Source organism: Delphinus delphis, chromosome 15 (assembly GCF_949987515.2).
Source record: "Delphinus delphis chromosome 15, mDelDel1.2, whole genome shotgun sequence".
NCBI lineage: Eukaryota > Metazoa > Chordata > Mammalia > Artiodactyla > Delphinidae > Delphinus > Delphinus delphis.
Genome location: NC_082697.1, coordinates 46,124,511 through 46,143,233, shown reverse-complemented (window position 1 = coordinate 46,143,233; position 18,723 = coordinate 46,124,511). Strand labels below are relative to the sequence as shown.

At 50.4% G+C, this 18,723-nt stretch overlaps 2 protein-coding genes across 2 annotated transcripts in view; both read left to right on the top strand.

Moving 5' to 3' along the window:
* CFAP61 (cilia and flagella associated protein 61) overlaps window positions 1-7,092 on the top strand; it is a 252,242-nt gene extending 245,150 nt beyond the window's left edge. Inside the window, exon 26 of the mRNA XM_060032942.1 lies at window positions 6,684-7,092. Coding sequence (XP_059888925.1) covers window positions 6,684-6,884 — 201 coding nt within the window. The 3' untranslated portion in view covers window positions 6,885-7,092. The remainder of the gene's footprint in view (window positions 1-6,683) is intronic.
* Window positions 7,093-14,612: 7,520 nt separating this feature from the next.
* Window positions 14,613-17,174, top strand: INSM1 (INSM transcriptional repressor 1). The gene has a single exon (XM_060032940.1). The coding sequence runs from the start codon at window positions 14,613-14,615 to the stop codon at window positions 16,158-16,160; it is 1,548 nt and encodes a 515-aa protein (XP_059888923.1). The 3' UTR covers window positions 16,161-17,174.
* Window positions 17,175-18,723: the final 1,549 nt, after the last annotated feature.

Below are 18,723 nucleotides of genomic sequence, written 5' to 3'. Positions count from 1 at the left end.
GGTCAAACGTGCATTCTAGACTCCTCCTTGATTCACTCGGACGAGAGCTGGGGCTCAGCTGACCTTCCGCCTCGTCCGACTGTCTAGACGGGCAGGTTCTGCGTCTCTGTGTCGCCTCCTCGTGGGTCCCTGGGGTGTGGGCTGCCACACCGGATGCACAGATGCAGCCCAGGTCCCCAGGCCCCTCGTTCTAGCCTCTGCACGCCCCACCTCACCGAACCACACAGGGACCCTCCGAGGTGGGTGGAGGCACTGTTGTCATCACCTCCACTTCACCCATGAGGAAGCTGAAGCCGAGAGACTTCACGCAACCCAAGGGTCTCCCGCTCCAAAGCCAGGGATGACGGCCCTGGACCACAGCGGTGGCGTGGTACCCTCTCCTCATTGCCCCGCCCCTGTTCAGTTTCATCCCTGGGGGGGTCCAAGCTGGGAAACCGACGTAATTTTACTAATCAGAGGTAGATTCAGATTGGGAAACATAGGGTTAAAGTTTAAACCAAACTCAATTCTCTTTGATGCCCACAAAGATAGGAACCAGGCGGGGAAGCGTACCCAAGGGAAGCAGAGGGGCCAACGGCTAAAGGCCCAGGTCAGCCACGGCAAGAGTCATTCAAATTGGAAATGAGAATAGTAATGAGATAGAGAGATTTAGGATGTCACAGGTCAGCCAGGTCCCTGCACTTCGTTCGGGGCTGTGAGGAAGTCGGTCCACATTAAAACATGACCCCGAGCTGGAAGCCTGGTGCTCACTGAGCTTGGCTAAGCTCCCTCCCTCTTCCCTCCCAAGACAACCTGCAGCTCACCACTGCCCCGTAAGAAGGAGTCATCAGTATTCTCGCTATTCCATCAACATTCTATGCCTAAACCTTCTAAACCCCAGATCTGAACTCCTCAGTAAACCTTTTGCACAGAGCCAAGCGGTTTTTGGTGTCAAGTTTAAAAGGGAAACTTTCCCTTCATTTTCCCAAGCACACATCCTCAAACGCAATGGTGGCTGCTTCTCATGGCGCCCGCTGAGACTCCTGAAACCTTTTAGGCAGGAGAACATGTTTGCCGTGGGTCAGTCTGCAGTGCATAAACTCGGCCTGGCAGTGGGCCCTGGCAGGAGAGCAGGGAGACTGCAAGTGGCCTTTGCAGAAGATGCTCTAAGGCTTCCCCAACCATCCTCATGGATTCTCTACATTTCCAGAAAGGGGAACCTCTGCAAGAAGAGCCTCCACTGGGGGACTGTTCTGACATCTGTCAAGTGCAAGGGCCACAGGAGGCGTTGGGGCCTGTAGTGGTGTCTGCCTGTAGCTCAGGTACACATGGAACAGGGACTCAGAGAGCTCGGGGGGAGAAAGGGAGGGTTTGTGTGCGAGCACGGGGCACAGAATGGCCCCAAGGAAGTGCCGGCCACCAAAAGTCAGAGTGACTGTGACAGGTATGGTGGAGACAGGCCAATAGTGGAAGTGGTAGTCATACAAACAGACATGCGGGAATTTCACTGAGGAGTCTGGTAATAGGAAAACAAAGCAGATAGCCTTCACTACAGAATAACAGTAATTCCTTTTATCAAATGTTGAGATGATGTAACCCACTTAATTTCACTTTCTACCTTGTCTTCAGGGAAGTACAGAAGTTCAATCCCATTAACTATGATGTCCTAGCACTCAGTTTATCAATTTTCCCCTCCCTCCACGTGTGGAGAAAGAAATAAATGACTATTATCTAGGACTTCCATAAGTCATATGTAGATTTTAAATGTGTATATGATTTATTTTGAAAACAAGATCATTATAAGACATCTCAAATCCTTTTGTGGAAGTCAAAAGGGGAATGGCTTATAAATCCTCTGGTCATGCATCTAGCCAAAGAGTCACTGACCAAGGTGAAATTCTGTATAGTCAAAATCATCCTTCAGAAAGATGGGTATTGATAGAGTTGGGAAAAAATAGTTTGAAAATAATAGAGACTTTAATATCTCACTTTCAGTAATGGATAGAACCAGGTAGAAGATTAACAAGATAATAGAATACTTGAATAGCACTAAAAACCAACCGGACCTAACAGATTCATACGGAGCACTTGACCCAACAACAGCAGGATGCATGGTCTTCTCAAGTGCGTGTGGAACATTCTCCAGGACAGGCCACCAAACAAGTGTCAATAAATTTTAAAAGACTTAAACCATACAAAGTATATTCTCCAACCACGATGAAATGAGACTAGAAATCAACTAGAAAGTGAACAACAGATTCTTAAGCAACTTCTTTGGTTTCAAAGAAGAAACCAAATGGGATGTTAGAAGTACTTAGAGACAAATGAAAATGAAAACACAACCGACCAAAATTTATGGGATGCAAAGAGAAAACAGTTTTCAGAGAGAAATTTATAGCTGTAAATGCTTACATTTAAAAAACAGGAAAGCCCTCAAATCAGTAACTTAATTCTACTCCTTAAGGAACTAGAAGAAAGAAAACCAAACTAGAAAAAGAAAACCAAACTAAACCCAATGCTAGCAGAAGGAAGGACTTAATAAACATTAGAGTGGAGATAAATGAAATAAAGAATTAAAAAAAAACAGAGAAAACTGATGAAACCAAAAGCTGGTTCTTTTAAAAGATCAACAACATAAACCTTTAGCTAGATTAATCAAGAAAAAAAAAGACTCAAATCCCTAATGAAATGAAAATGGGGACATTTACCAACCTTAAATAATAAAGGTTAAAAGAGAATATTATGAACAGTTGTATGCCAACTAAACAGATAACCTAGATGAAACAGAGAAATTCCAAGAAACACACAAACTACAAAAACTGACTCAAGAAGAAACAGAAAATCTCAAGAGACCTATATGACAAGTAAAGGTATTGAATCAGTAACCTAAAACCTCCCAAAAAAGGGAATCGCAAGACCTGACGGTTTCACTGCTGAATTCTACCAGACATTTGAATAAGAATTAACACTGATCCTTTTCAAACTCCTCAGACAAATAGGAGAGGAAGGAACACTTCCTAGCCCATTCTGTGAGGCCAGCATTACCCTGATACCAGAGCCAAAGACATCAAAAGAAAACTACAGAACAATATCCCTTATGAAGTTATGATGCAAAAATCTTCAGCAGAATACTAGCAAACTAAATCCAGTAGCACACCAAAAGGATTATACACCACAACCAAGATTTACGCCAGGAATGTAAGAGTGGTTCAACATATGAAAATTAATCCATGTAATACACCACATTAATAAAATGAAAGAGGGGGAGAAGTGCTACAATCTCAATTGATGCAGAAAAAGCATTTGACTAAATCACACATGCTTTCATAGTAAAAACACTAAAAAGCCAGGAACAGAAGGAAACTGACCCAACCTGATAAAGAGTATTTATGAAAAGCCTACAGCTAACATCACACTCAATAGTGAAGGACTGAAAGTTTTACCTCAGAGATCTGGAACTAGACAAGAATGCCTGCTTTCACCACTTACATTCAACAGTGTACTGGAAGTTCTAGCCACAGCAATTAGGCAGGAAAAAGAAATAAAAGGCATCCACGTTTGAAAGGAAAACTATCTCTATTTTCAAAGGACGTGATCTTATATAAAGAAAATTTTAAAAAATCACAAAAGAATATTAGAGCTAATAGATGGACTTGGCAAAGTTACAGGATATAAGATCAACATACAATAATCAGTTGTCTACATTAGCAATCAATAATCCAAAATGAAATTAAGAAAACAATTCCATTTACAATAGCATCAAAAATATTAAAATACTTGGGAATAAATTTAAGCAAGGAGGTATAAGACTTGTACACTGCAAACCACAAAACATTTCTGAAAGAAATTAAAGAAGACCTTAATAATGAAAAGACATCTATGCTCATGGATTTGAATATTTAATATTGTTAAGATAGGATAACCTAAATGGGAAAAGAATCTGAAAAAGAATAGATATATGTATATGTATAACAATCACTTTGCTGTACACTGAAACTAACACAACAGTGTAAGTCAACTATACTCCAATATAAAATAAAAATTTTAAAAACCAAAGTGCCAAGTTTTAAACTAAAAAAAAATATTGTTAAGATAGGAATACTATGCAAAGCAATCTACAGATTCAATGCAATCCTAGAAAAATCCCCATGGCTTTTTTTTTTAGAAATGGAAAGTCAATCCTAAAGTTCAGATGGAAATGCAAGCTAAAACAATTTGAGGAATTTTTAAAAAGTTGAAGGATACACACTTTGCAATTTCAAAACTTAATACAAATCAACAGTAACCAAGACAGTATGGTACTTGCATAAGGATAGACATATAGATCAATGGAGTAAAATTAAGAGCCAGAGTAAACCCATTTATATGAAAAGATGTTAACATCACTAATCTTTAGGGAAATGCAAACCACATCATTAATCATTAGGGAAATGCAAACCAGGGCCCCAGTGAAATACCACATCACGCCCACTGGGATGGCTATAGTTAAAAAAAAAAAAAAAGAGGAAATAATGATTGTTGGCAAAGATGTGGAAAAATTGGAACTCACACATTGCTAGTGGGAATGTAAAATTATTATGCAGTTGCTGTGAAAAAAATGGTTTGATGGCTCCTAACAGCTTACAAACAGAATTACTATATGACCTAGCCATTGCACTCCTAGGTATATACCCAAAGGAATACTTGTATATGAACGTTCATAGCAGCACTATTCAGAATTACAAGATGGAAGAAAGAACCCAAATGCCCATCAAGGGACAGGTGGATCAACAAATGTGGACTATCCACACGATGGAACGTTATTCTGCCATAAAAGACATGAAGTGCTGATACAGTCTAGAAAGTGGATGAACCTCAAAACACTGAGTTAACTGAAAGAAGCCAGACATAAAAGGTCAAGTGTCGTCTGTGGCATTGTGAGGCGAGCTGCTCACAGATGAGCACGTTGGGAGGGGGGGTGGTCACCCTGGGCGGGGGTGGTCACAGTGTCGGCGGGAGGTGATCACACTGAGAAAAGGTCACACCAGGAGAGGCAAATGTACAAAAATGAGTTTACGATCTAGAGCAGTATTTGTGTTCCGTAAATTTAAAAGCTCCATTATGTGACCTTACACCGTTTACCCTGATGTTAGAACAGCATCATGCAACACGAGCCCAAAATCTTCTCTAATTTTTGTATATTCACTGCTTATGTTTGATACATTTTTCCTGAAAAATTAAGGGAGAAAGAATCAATCTCAGATGTACTGCATACGTGCTTGGGCACTCAAATGTTTCAGTGCCTCTAATATTTAGTTCTGGGCATCCCTTGCCATTTTCTCTCTTACCGTCTTTGTTGAGCCCATTTGGAGTCCTGGCCCCCCACTGACTGTACTTCCAGGTGATGTGTGTATAATCTGCCACACCTGGCAGTGTCTCACTTACTTAACCAAGTGATAATTACCTTATGTCTCCATATAGTTTGAATCTAGTTTTCTAAGTTCTTACTATTAATAAATTAATGATCCAATAGAACTCTGCAAGTTATCCGCTTTTTTGTGGTTTTTTGCTGTTAAAAATAAAAAAGAATTATTGGAAGGTCAAATAAATATACCATCAAAGTCCATCTTCCTTTAGGGTAATTTTCAATTATTGTGGTGTTCAGAAAGCACACAGCTCAAATCTCAGTGAAGTGATTTTAGTTTGGCCACGCCACATGGCATGTGGGATCTTAGTCCCCTGACTGGGGATCGAACCTGTGCCTCCGGCATTGGAAGCACAGAGTCTTAACCACTGGACCACCAGGGAAGTCCCTTTTTAAAAACGTTTTTTAATTTTTGAGTGAAGTGCTTTTTATAACAACCCTCCTATAGATGGGCAGATAGGTGATGAAGTATGGTAGCTGTAGAAACCAGGCAGTGTGTATGCAGATGCCAAGCGCACCGTTCTGTCAACTTGCCTCTATGTTTGAATCCTTTTACTTTATAATAAAATGTTGGAAAAATCTCTACTGTATTGTAAACATGCACAGCATATGCTTCTCAACTTCAAATAACTTTATTCCCTCTGAGCCCCATCTTTAAAGATATCAATGAAATTTGCCTTTACTCAGAATTTATTCCAGGGTTTTAAAAATCCCATTTCTTGGGGACTGTAACCAAGTAAAGTAACCATCTAGGAGTTTTCATGTAAAAATCTTTAATCACCTCCTTTCTTATTTTTAAAACAAGCCTGATATACAGATCTTTTCTATCTGTACATTAAGAGCTTAAAATTAAGAGCTTAAAATTACTACCCTTGCTGAACCTTGAAGACATTATGCTACGTGAAGTAAGACAGTCACAAAAAGACAAATAGTGTTTGATTCCATTTACACGAGATGCCATAGAGAAAGGAGAAGGGTGGTCGCCAGGGGCTGGGAGGAGAGGGAGGGGGAGTCAGGTGTTAAATTAAAGAGTTACAATTTGGGAGGATGCGGACATTCTGGAGATGAGGGTGGTCATGGCTGACAGTGTGAAAGCCGCTAACACCTTTGAATCTTACACTTAAAAATGGTTAAAGTGGTAAATTTTATGCTATGTGTGTTTTGCCACAGTTAAAAAAAATTTTTTTTTTAATGTAGAAAACAAAATGACCAACCTTGGGGAGTTTTAGTGAAACTGCCCTCTTACTGTGGAGCTAAGCCCAAGTAATTTTAGTATCTGGCCTCTTACCGTATTTTCCAGGAGGAAAACCTTCCTTCCATAGAAGAATTAGCCCGTCGGATCGAAGATGAGGGCATTAACCTGCCCGAGAAGCCCAGGAATTACCTCAGAAGAGTTTTCCAGGAAACCATCTACAGGCCTCTGGTGGAGAAGAGCATCCTTGACTATCTGCGCTATAATCATTACCACCTGCCCATGTACGCGTGGCAGGGCATCGTTTAGCGGTGGCCACGGCCTCCACTTGATTGCTTCCACTCGTATCGTTCCGGGAAGTGCTCCGCAGAAGCAGGAAACCTCTCTGAAGCCTGGCTGGACCGCCAGGCACCGTCGTGGTTCCCTCCTTTCTTTTCCGTGTCCACCGATGCCTGTGGTTTCCTATCGTCCCAGTAGGTGGCGCACGGCGGTGCGTCTGGATTCTGGGGCAGGGAGACGCTTTACCAACACCAGGCGTGTTCCTGGGCAGAATAACCCATTTTAGCAATAAAATGAGACCGTACTGTGTAAAACTTGTTTTTTACCTTGGGCGTGGTTCTGTTTGATTTCCTGAAAAGTCCTGCCGCCAATGCTGCTAGTCCTTTACATGTTTACCCGGTCATACTCGTGGGCGATAAAAAAGAAAATCGTGTGCCCAGGATGGAAAATGAGTAAAACAGATGACAGGAAATTATCTCTGTAACTTAACATCAGAAGGACTGATTGCACAGACAAGTTTACAGGAACTTTTGAAACGAGGAGGCTGCTCTCACGGCCCCTGTATTTCTACTTCCTGTCCCAGATCAGGAGCATAAATGCACCGAAAAACTGGAAGATCAATTCAGGTTCACACACAGGTTTTAGACTAGAAAACGGTGGTGGGAAACTAATCTCGGTCATTTCCTTTGGCCCTCAGCGCTGTTGCTTTGCATCGGCCCCCTCTGGTACCTGTCACCTGTAACGTGGGTCAGTAGCCCTCTTTCTTGTAAATAAAGCAAATTAAGTGCCTAGCACAAAATATGGATTCGGGAACAACACATAAGACTGTTTTCATTTATTTGAATCTCTTTTAAGCAGATAGTGTGACACAATTTGTGTCTGAATTTTTGACCAGTAGAGCTTAAAAGTGGCTTTCATGGACAGAATTACAGTTTTCGTTCTTTTTTTTTTTTTTTTTTGGCATTTATGTTAATATTTAGCAAAAGTTAGCTCAATTACAATGACTACACAGTAATTTGGAGGCTGTCACAGCTGGCATTACAGAATTATCCACCATTAACAAACTGATACCTCTCAGAAATAAAATGGTTTTGGAACCCTAGACTCTGATTTTTCTAAGGCAGGCAAAAGCAAGCAATAAACTCCATTAATTCCTGCACACGTATGTTTTTCATAAGCACATGGGTCATTCAGAGGGAGGGCCCAGCTCCCACCATATGGTACAAACTGTGTAACTCTTGTGGAGAACAATTGCTACTGGTCCCCTCTTCAAACTGCAAGCCCAACACATATGGAACCATATTTCAGGGCCTGCAAATGAGTCAGCTCAAGAAACTCTCCTTCCCTCACCCCCTTCCTCTGAGAGGCCCTGGATTAAATTCATCAGCAAATGGAGTGAGTTTCTTTGACAGGCCCTGGGACCTTGGGTGGAGATTAACAGTACAACCAGTTAGAGGATCAACAGTTATGATTTCTGTGACTGAGTACTACCATTAAAAAGCTTCTGGTCACATAAAAGTGACCCCATATGATAGTGCCAACCTTAATGTCAAATCATGCATACACTTTCTAGTAAGTTTTCCTTTGCTGCCTTTTTAAAAGTAGTCTTGGGCCCCCAGAGGTATCATGGCAGATTTGAAAATGTCTAGAATATAATTTAGTCTACATGGTGCATTGGAGGAAGTTACTGACCATTGTCCTATATTCAGAAAGTGAGTCGTTTCCTGAATCTAGGCAGGAATTTTAGCATATATGTGCAGACAAGCATTTTGTCACTGAGGAACCACTTTTCTAATAAGAGACGAACCCAAGAGTTGTTGATCATAGCTTGAAACTGGCTGTTTTAAGGGCTTTAGGAAAATAAAGATATTTATTCCTCGATGATGATGAATCCTGGCAGAAGAAAGGGCTTCAGAAAGACCAAGTTTGAACTTCTCTTGGGGAGCCCTGGCATGGCTTCTGTAAGAGACATGAGTGCCAGGAAGTCCCCAGGCATTTCAGCGTGTGCTGCTCCCCAGGGAGTCTTGAACTCTAAGCCCAATCTTACTGACAGGAAAACACCAAAGTTAAATTTCCCACGTTGTATTCCCCCCAAATCACATGTCACAACCATGCCTCACAGTTGCCTCTAATGATCTTCTGACATAAGTCGGTTTTTACTAGCACGTGGCCACCTCCTTCCCCAAAATGGCTCCTGAGATGCCACCGAAATATCCCAGGAAGGCGAGAGAAAAAGAGAAGATGATGTGGGAGAGGAAAGAGAACACTGTACGGAGAAAATGTGAAGCCAGCCAATCAATATTTACCCTCAGAAGAGGGTGTGTGTGCGTGTGTGTGTGTGTGTGTGTGTGTGTGTGTGTGTGTGTGTGTCTGCGCGTGAGAGAGAGAGCGCGCGCACACGGGTGCACGGCTGAGTGTTAGCCAAGGCGCAGGGAGAGGGGCTCGAAAGTCGTCGTGAGCGAGGAGCTGTTGATTGTTTTCTGGTTGAGAGAAGAGGTGATGATAAGGCTGGGATACAGTGCGCGCCGGGCCGGGCGGAGCGACAGCTGTATGCTAATACTCGCAGAAACCAGCCTCCGCGTCCCCCATTAAAGCAGGCGGCCAGGAGGCCACACATCACTGAACAAATAGGCTCTCTCTAGACAAATAAAATAACACACGTTGGCCTGCGGGGAGTGGGGAGAGCCAGAGGGGGAGAGGAGCGGGAGGAGAGGGTGGGAGGGGGAGGGAGAGGAGGGGAGAGAGGGAGCCCCTGAAGGAGAGAGGATGGACGGGGAGAGAGGGGAGGGGAGACGAGGTGATGGGGGGCAGGGAGGGAGACCATGGAAAAGAATGAGAGGGACAGTCCGAGGGGGAGAGGGTCGGGGGTGGGCGAGACCGTGAGGAGGAGAGAGATGGGGGAGTGAAACATGCGAAGAGAGAGGGAGAGGTGGGACGGGGTGGGCAGAGAGGGGCAGGGGAGAAAGAAGGGAGCGCCCGGGAAGGAGGAGAGGAGGGTGGGGGAGGGAAGGTGGGAGAGAGAAGGAGGCGGGCGGGGGGGGGGGCCGGCAGAGAAGGAGGGCGAGAGGAGGAACACGGACACCTAAACCCAACAGCAGCATTAGGACGGACGGAGTTGGGGGGTGGGGGTGGGAACAGAGGCCCAGGCGGACAGCGCGACTCTCCAGCCCCCGGGCGTCTGGCTGCCTCTCTGTCCGCCCCCCGGGGCTGGCGAGGACTGGGGACGTTCCGAGTCGCCGTGGCCTTTCTGGTCAGTTTTGCTGGGGCTTCGTCGCTGCCTTTCCTGAGACTGGGGCGCGCGGGGAGCCGGGCCGCCCCTCACAGGTGGGAGCCGCCCCCTGCGCGCCCCACGCTCGGGGCCCTCCCGCTCCGCTCGGTGCCCTCCCAGCTCTTCCTGGCCTCATCTTCTGCTTAGGACTTTCCCACACTTCCTGGCTTCTCCTTCGCCCGCTTTGGCCAACATCGCCCTTTCCGTCGCCCGGCCCGGGGACTGTCCGGCCCGCCTCCCCTGCCCGGCCCGCGACAGTCCCACCCGAGGCGAAAACAAACAGCCCCGAGGGCACTTCAAGGAGCGTGCGGAGGCCCGACGGCACACTCGGGAGGATGAAAGGGGGCGGCCGGCCACCCCGTGGGCCCCGGCGAATAATGGGCGCGCGGCAGATTGCCGGGGGCACTTGAAACTCGAGGGGAGGGAACTGCTGGAGCGCGGTCCCTCCCCGCGCCCGGCGGACGGCGCAGCCTCGCGGATTCGCCGTCGTCTGCCCTCTTTCATGCGCTCTCCTTTTGTGTGGAATTATTTAAACGGGAGATCCATGGCAGCTTTATGCTAATGTGCCGAACAAAGGCGACGGCCCGCCGGCGGGGGCCCGGAAGGTGCCTGGAGGCCGGAGCGGGACGGGCGGGGAGGCAGCGGGCTGCGCGTGGCTCTCGCGTGCCCTGGGGCCAGACACGGCCGCCCCTCATTCCTGCAAACACAAAGCCTCTCCGGCTCGGGCCGGCGCGCGCGGCGCACGGGGAACTGGGCCCCTCCGGGACCTGACGGCGGGCTCTGCGCCTGGAACGCTTGGTCCAGGCCCGGCCGTGGCTCGCGGGCCGGGAGGGCCTCTGCGAATCCGGCAGAGGCGTCCGCAGCCGGCCCGGGAAGGCGCTGGGGGCGCTGACCACTCCCTCTCGCGCCTCCCGAGCGTCTCCAAACGCGCCGCGCGCCGCGGGGTGAGACTGCGGACCCTCCTGTCCTCTCCTCTTAGGAGCTTAGGGGCTGCCTAGTCCCGGCGACATCCCACAGGGCAATTCCTGAGCCGAAATTCCTCGCTCTGGCGCTTATCTCCAAGCTTTGCGCTTCCAGCAACTCCCTGGCGCTAAACTCGGGAGCCGAGGGTCACAGTGAACCCCACTGCGTTCCCCGACGGCAACCTAGGACTCCAGGACAGGAGATCTTAGCGCGGCCGCGGCCTCCAGCTCTGCAGCGGTCAGAGGAAGAATCCACCGCGGGGTCCGCAAGCACGAGGGCCGAAGAGGCCTCTGGATTTTTCCCAAGCGCCGGCCAGGACCCCACAGGAAGGGGAGGAGTCGCTTGGGGCCTGGGAAGGACACTTCGGGACCCTGCCTGGGATCCTTCTGCTCGCCTCCTCCCGTGAAACTCCCCAGGAGGGGGCAAGTCAGCGCTCAGTGTTTCCCCAGCCCAACTCCACGCGGCCCCTATCCGGAATCGCAATGCGCAAAGGCCCGCCGCTGCGGCGCAGCGTGGTAGCGCTTCGCTCTCTTCCAAGACGAAGGAAAATATCTCGACTCACCGTCCAAATGCCCGCGGGCGGGCAGGTTCTGAGAAATAAAATCACGCAGAAGACGCAAACCCACGGCCGGGTGCAAGGGTGCACGTCCTTGGAGGTTGCCGGTGTGTGCGTGAGCGCAGCCTAATTCTTCCTCAGCCCTGGGTTATGAAATTAGTTTCTAATACTCGGACCTTTCAAGTTTCCATTTGTTTTTGACGGTACCTGTCTGAAAGCAGATTTCATTTTCGCTGGCCAGACTAGAAACCACAAAGAAAAAGAAATGGATCCATTGAATCTCAGTATTTCAATAGTGTTCAATAGATGCTCTTGCCTTAATTCAGAGCCCTATTTGAATTTGCTGCATTCAGGCAGGGGTTTTGTTTTGTTTTGTTTTTAGCCTCCCACCCCCGCCCTCTTTACAATTATGGGTGTTGTTATTTTTAAAGGATTCACAAGGTGACTAACTCTCCCTGTTATCTGTTGAATGAAAGGAGTGTTACACATGTAAGACCAAATACCCCGCCGTCAGTTGGGGATGGCGGGCTGAGCCCCCGCCCTATTATTCCACAATCCAGATGGGATTCGTGATTAGAAAATAAAATTGGCCAAAGCTGTCCCGGAATCCCCTTCCCACTTCTAATTTCATCAGCAGTATCAATCAGCGCTCAAAAGAGCAAGGAAATAACGTCAGTTACTTTTAGACTGAAAGATATATATAAATTTTAGATAAACTCGTTTTAGAATTTCTAACTTTTTTCAGGACTAGCATTCATCGTAGTTAGCATTTTTAAAACGATGAGAGTTTTCAAAATATCTTCCATTATGTGTATTCTTCTCGTTTCAGTCTGTGAGTTAAAAAAGAAATTACAAACATAAAATCACCAAATGTTTTCCCCTTGATTAGTCAACTTGATTAACCCCTTGATTAACTAATTCTAACAACTGTCCCCATTACAACTTATTACTCATGTGGACTTTTTTTTTTTAATCTTTCATTTCCACGCCAGGGTATTTTCACAGGGAAAATCCAAAACAATGAAATACCTTCAGTGGAATCAGACGTAAGCAAAACTCAGCAAAGTCTATCTGAGTGCACAGAGCTTTTCAGAAAAGTGTTCGTTTCCTTCTCTTTCAATAAAGTGACATCTTCTTCACAACATATGACATTTTCTGTGGTTTTGCAATTTGTTCCCTAGTGATGGGCGATCAGGGCCACTACGCACTCTTGGGGTTCTGCCCCCATCCCCCGGAGATTCTGCCTTTTGTGTTTCCTTGGGGCAGGGCTGGGAAGAGGTTGGAGGCAAAGGGCCCGGTCTGGGGTCCAGTCGGGGTGGCGGGGCTGGGGGGGTGGATTTTCACTGTTGTCTTTTCCTGGTGGCACCGGGGGGGGGCGGGGGGAGGCGGCCTGTCCTCTCCGAGGCCGCAGCCTGCCTCAGAGGACAGATTGCCCCCCTCTCCCCCCGGCCGGCAGCACGCGCCTCTTTTGAGTCCAGATTGGCCGCGACCGGCGCTCAATAGCGGGAGGTTAATTTCCTTCACAAAGGTGAAGGGGGCACGGCTCCGGGGGGCCCCGCGCCCAGACAGGCGGCCCCTTTATTCCGAGGCGCCTTGATTGGAGCCCTTGATTTAGCATCTGATGTCAACCGACAGACAAAATGCCCGCTCGGAATGAAAATGCATGAGGCCGTGCAAGGAGAGCGGAAACCAACTTCACTGGGGCGCACGCGGCTAGCCGCGCGTTTCGGGCTTTGGCCAAGTCCACCCGAATCAACCCGGCCCTGGGCGGCGCGGAGGCTCCGAGCAGCCTGGACCGGGCCCCTCCAACGATGCCAATGCCGGAGCCTCCGGGAACTTTAAAAAAAAAGTTCAGAAATTCAAGGTTTTTGGAACACAGCCCAGCCTGCCCCCTCCCCCATCCAGCGCTGCGTCTGCTGGCGATTGAAGAAGTGAGGTGCCAACTGTTTCTCAAACTCGAGAGGAACCTTCCCGAGGCCCGAGAGTGCGCAGCGGCTGCGGACACAAACATCGCCCTCAGCTGCTGCCAGAAGGCCAGACCCTCCACCCAAACTTGGAACTCCAGGGTCCCATTTTCGTTTAGACCCTGGGTCCCCCGGCCCATCAGTCCGAGGCCCGGGCGGGGCTCTGGGCGGCCCGGGCTTTGCAGCTATTTTCGATTCCGGATTATTTCCCAAACACCAGGAGGAGTTCCTGCGCCTCCCCCAACCCCACTCCCGCCCCGGCCGCCTAACTCAGATCTCCCCCGCGCCTGCTGCTGCCCACCGCCGCCCCTACCCAATCAGCGAGCACAACTTCCCCCTCCGCTTCGGCTCGCGGATTGAACCCTCCTGACATATTTGGGGCCATTCTTCTCCTTTGTTGCTATTTTGCTCGCGACCCGCGGGTAATCCCAGCGCGGGAGGGGGGCGAGCATTGTCGTGCTGATGGACGGGCCCATTTGGCGGCTCCGCGCCCCCGGGAGGAGAGACACAAAGCCCAGGCACGTGCGCCTCCCCATAGAGGAGCAGCCGACCGTGAAGGGAGGCGGGGCCGGGCGTGTGCCTGGGCCGGGCGGGGCGGTAGCGCCGGGCGGGGCGGCGGCGAGGCGCGCGCGGGGGCCCCGCGCCCTCAGGTACATCTGCCGCACCTACCGGGCGACCCCCGAGTCCCGGCCCCCTCTTGGCCGCCGCGTCGCCCTCCCAACCCGACCGGGCGGAGGAGCTGCGGACGCGCTGATTGGCTCCGGGGGAAGCGGGAGGCGAGAACAATGGCCCCCTCCCCCAGTTAAAAGGGAGCGGCTCCCGGGCCCGGGGATAGGGACGCGCGTGCAGGGCGCAGAGCCGGGCCGAGCCGCCGCCGGCGCCACGCGAGTCTCGCCGCCGTCGCCGCCGCGCCCGGGCCATGGGCCGAGGGCACTGAGGGCCGCCGGGGCCGAGCGCGAAGGTGGGACCGAGCCAGCGCCTCGCTCTCGCCCTCGCCCCGCGCCAACATGCCCCGCGGCTTTCTGGTGAAGCGCAGCAAGAAGTCCACGCCCGTGTCCTACCGGGTCCGCGGCGGCGAGGACGGCGACCGCGCGCTGCTGCTCTCGCCGGGCTGCGGGGGCGCCCGCGCCTCGCCCCCGGCGCCGAGCCCCGGGCCGGGCCCTCTGCCGCCGCCGCCCGCCGAGCGCGCCCATGCGACGCTCGCCGCCGCGCTCGCCTGCGCGCCGGGCCCGCCGCCACCCCCGCCGGGGCCGCGGGCCGCGCACTTCGGCAACCCCGAGGCCGCGCACCCCGCGCCGCTCTACAGCCCCACGCGGCCCGTGAGCCGCGAGCACGAGAAGCACAAGTACTTCGAGCGCAGCTTCAACCTCGGCTCGCCCGTCTCGGCCGAGTCCTTCCCCACACCCGCCGCGCTGCTCGTTGGAGGCGGCGGCGGCGGCGGCGGGGCCAATGGCGCGGGCGGCGGCGGCACCTGCGGCGGCGACCCGCTGCTCTTCGCGCCCGCCGAGCTCAAGATGGGCACGGCGTTCTCGGCAGGCGCCGAGGCGGCCCGCGGCCCGGGGCCCGGCCCCCCGCTACCCCCCGCCGCCTCCCTGCGACCCCCAGGCAAGCGACCCGCGCCCCCCGCCGCCGCCGCCGCCGCCGCCGAGCCGCCCGCCAAGGTAGCCAAGGCCCCAGGCGCCAAGAAGCCCAAAGCCATCCGCAAGCTGCACTTCGAGGACGAGGTGACCACGTCGCCCGTGCTGGGGCTCAAGATCAAGGAAGGCCCGGTGGAGGCGCCGCGGGGCCGCGCGGGAAGCGCGGCGCGGCCGCTGGGCGAGTTCATCTGCCAGCTCTGCAAGGAGGAGTACGCCGACCCGTTTGCGCTGGCGCAGCACAAGTGCTCGCGCATCGTGCGCGTGGAGTACCGCTGCCCCGAGTGCGCCAAGGTCTTCAGCTGCCCGGCCAACCTGGCCTCGCACCGCCGCTGGCACAAACCGCGGCCTGCGCCCGCCGCCGCCCGCGCGTCCGAGCCCGAAACCGTTGCCAGGGCTGAGGTGCGGGAGGCGACGGGCGGCGGCAGCGACCGCGACACGCCGAGCCCCGGCGGCGTGTCCGAGTCGGGCTCGGAGGACGGGCTCTACGAGTGCCACCACTGCGCCAAGAAGTTCCGCCGCCAGGCCTATCTGCGCAAGCACCTGCTGGCGCACCACCAGGCGCTGCAGGCCAAGGGCGCGCCGCCGGCGCCCCCCGCCGAGGACCTACTGGCCTTGTACCCCGGGCCCGACGAGAAGGCGCCCCAGGAGGCGGCCGGCGACGGCGAGGCGGCCGGCGTGCTTGGCCTGAGTGCGTCCGCCGAGTGCCACCTGTGCCCAGTGTGCGGGGAGACGTTCCCCAGCAAGGGCGCCCAGGAGCGCCACCTGCGCCTGCTGCACGCCGCCCAGGTGTTCCCCTGCAAGTACTGCCCGGCCACCTTCTACAGCTCGCCCGGCCTCACGCGGCACATCAACAAGTGCCACCCATCCGAGAACAGACAAGTGATCCTCCTGCAGGTGCCCGTGCGTCCGGCCTGCTAGAGCGCGCCCTCCACCCCGGCCCCCCGAACCGTGCCTTCGCTTGGAGACCCACGAAGAGAGCGCGCCCCGACCCCGCGTCCGCGCCGGGGGCACCCACCCCCGGTGAAAGTGTCGTCTCCGCTTCTCTCGGTGTAGCGTGACGGTAACCCCGATCCTCTCGTTGTGACTCCTTTTGGACCCCTCGCCCCCTTTGCGTTGTGTCCCTTTCCCCCCCATGGCGCAACAGGAGCCAATCTCTTTCTGTACAAGGGAGAAAAGCTGTACGCGTTTGTCTCGTGGTTGGAAGCCTCCCCTTGGAGGGGAGATGTTTTTCTTGCTAGTATTCTCTGTGCTCACGGTCTAGAAACGCGGTTTGCTCTCGCCTACCCATCTCTGCTCTCTATGTATGTAGCGTACGGGTTGTTTTGGGTGAATCTTGAGGAATAAATGCCTTTATATTTCACAGGCTGTAAATTGAACTTCCCACACGATTAGCTTTATTATGGCTTGTGAACTGCTGGAGTCTGGCTTTACCTTTTTGTATGTGAACAAATCAAATTGCTTAAAAAAGAGTTCTCTTTAGTCTAGCCACAAATGCCTTGAACTGTTGTCTGTTTGGGATTGTTTTTCGGGGGGAGGGAAGGGAATTTTCAGAAGATGCTGTAGAAACTGCCTCAATGTTTCACGTAAGACTTTTCGGTTTGATCATCTTTGTTGAGGTAGGACTATAATGAGTTCCCTCTAAATGTATATGTTGATTTATGAGTAATTGTTATTTATTCTTTATTTATTTATATTAATTATGAAGATTATCATATTATTTGATTGCAGGTTTTTTTTGGTGCGCTTCCCCCCCCCCCGCCACTCTTGACATTTCACTGTGCATTTTAGAAGAGAGCCTTTTTCTAAGGGGATCTGTTAAAAGTTTTAACTTTTATACCTATCTGAGCGAATTACAGACAACCTACCATTTTATTCTGCTTGGAGCGCCCCCAGGGCCCTCGTACAAACGACAGCTCTTACTTTTAAATGCAATCTCTTTTCTACATACATTATTTTCTTAATTGTTAGCTATTTATAGAAAGCTTCAATAGAACTGTTTCAACTGTATAACTATTTACTATTCAAATAAAATATTTTCAAAGTCAAAGTAAGGTGGACTTATTTCTGCATCACGTGGTTTCCACAAGGATTTAAAATAGAGCTTCCAATGATTTCTTATATGTGTGTCTATTGTTTATTAAGAAAACCCACCACCGTCACTAGGATCGTGGGTTTTTAGAGCTGAGCCTGAGCTGCCAGATTCTCCCCTTCCGGCACTTCAAGGGTGTAGGCTCAGAACAGCTAAGCTGGAGCCAAAGGCTTGTTAGGGGTCCTTAGGAATGTACTGGAAGGTGGGGGTTAGAAGGGAAGCTGTGCAAACCTTTTCCAGAGAAATCTAGATAAACGTCCACACAAACCTATCCTTTTAACCAAGGGGATATAAGAACACCGCTTTAATTTAGCAGATCCTTCGTTTCCTGACAGTTTGGGGCTCAGTGTAACCGTAATTCCTCAAGTAAAATGGGTAATTTCTGATCCTTAGGTAACAACTAGGAGAAAGTAGAAACGATTTTATGGTCAGATTTTCAAAATAAGGGAAGCAGACCAATTCTCATTTGGATGCAAAAGAAGTTAAGCAACAGGGTTTGGGGTAAGGGCTCAGAAATAATTTTCCAATCAGGTAGCAGTCCATTTTGGGGGAAAAAACTGGAACACCATCTGTTTGGGGTATTAAATTTAATAGCGGTAATTACACTGTTTTCCGTTATGTGTCACAAAGCTCTTTGAAGAACAATCCTGACACTCACCAGTTAATATTTTGAGTTGTTTTCCTCTGCCTTTGGAACACTTGATCACGGAGCCGAGCTAAACATCACAATTGTGCACGCCCTTCCCTTCCTGATGTGTGTTTGCTGCTTTTCTCCTGTGGCACACTAAATCTAAGATTTGCCCAGCAAAGGGATGTTAGAAATCTGTACAGTACGAGCTGCATTTCCAGAACGTGTAGCTGGCGTGATGGTGGGAAGGGCAGTACGTGAGAAACTGGGAAGGAAAATGTGACGAAAGCGATCGTTTTCAGATTTTGAACCTAAAGTTTTATGTGGGAAAGGGTTCACTAAAAGGCTCAGCTGTCAGGACGGTGGAGTATTCCTCCCTTTGTGAGGGCTTGAAATAGACTCAGTAACAATGAAGGAGCAGCCAGCACAGGTAAGTTGCCTCCAGGACGAACTGCCCCTCCTCTTATTGTTTGTATTATTTACCAGTTTGGAAAATACAAGAAGACAGAAGCTTGGTGCAGCACAACCTGAAAGCATGGGGACAAAGCCGTGTTTGTAACATCCTGAAAAGTTGGAATGAAACAAAGAAAAATTCAGATTTGTGGCCTGATGATTGCTCCCTCTAAGCAATAATGTGAGACTTTTCAAAGGTTCTCTCTGAATGACACCTCACAATAGAAGATCCTGCATCCCGAGGGTGAGCGTGTGCTCTATGCCAATGAAAAGTATCCTTAAAAACCTGGCGGTTGGCCCGCAGGGATGTC

Coding starts and splice junctions, on each gene's coding strand:
- INSM1 (XM_060032940.1), top strand. CDS start 14,613: ATGCCCCGCGGCTTTCTGGTGAAGCGCAGCAAGAAGTCCACGCCCGTG.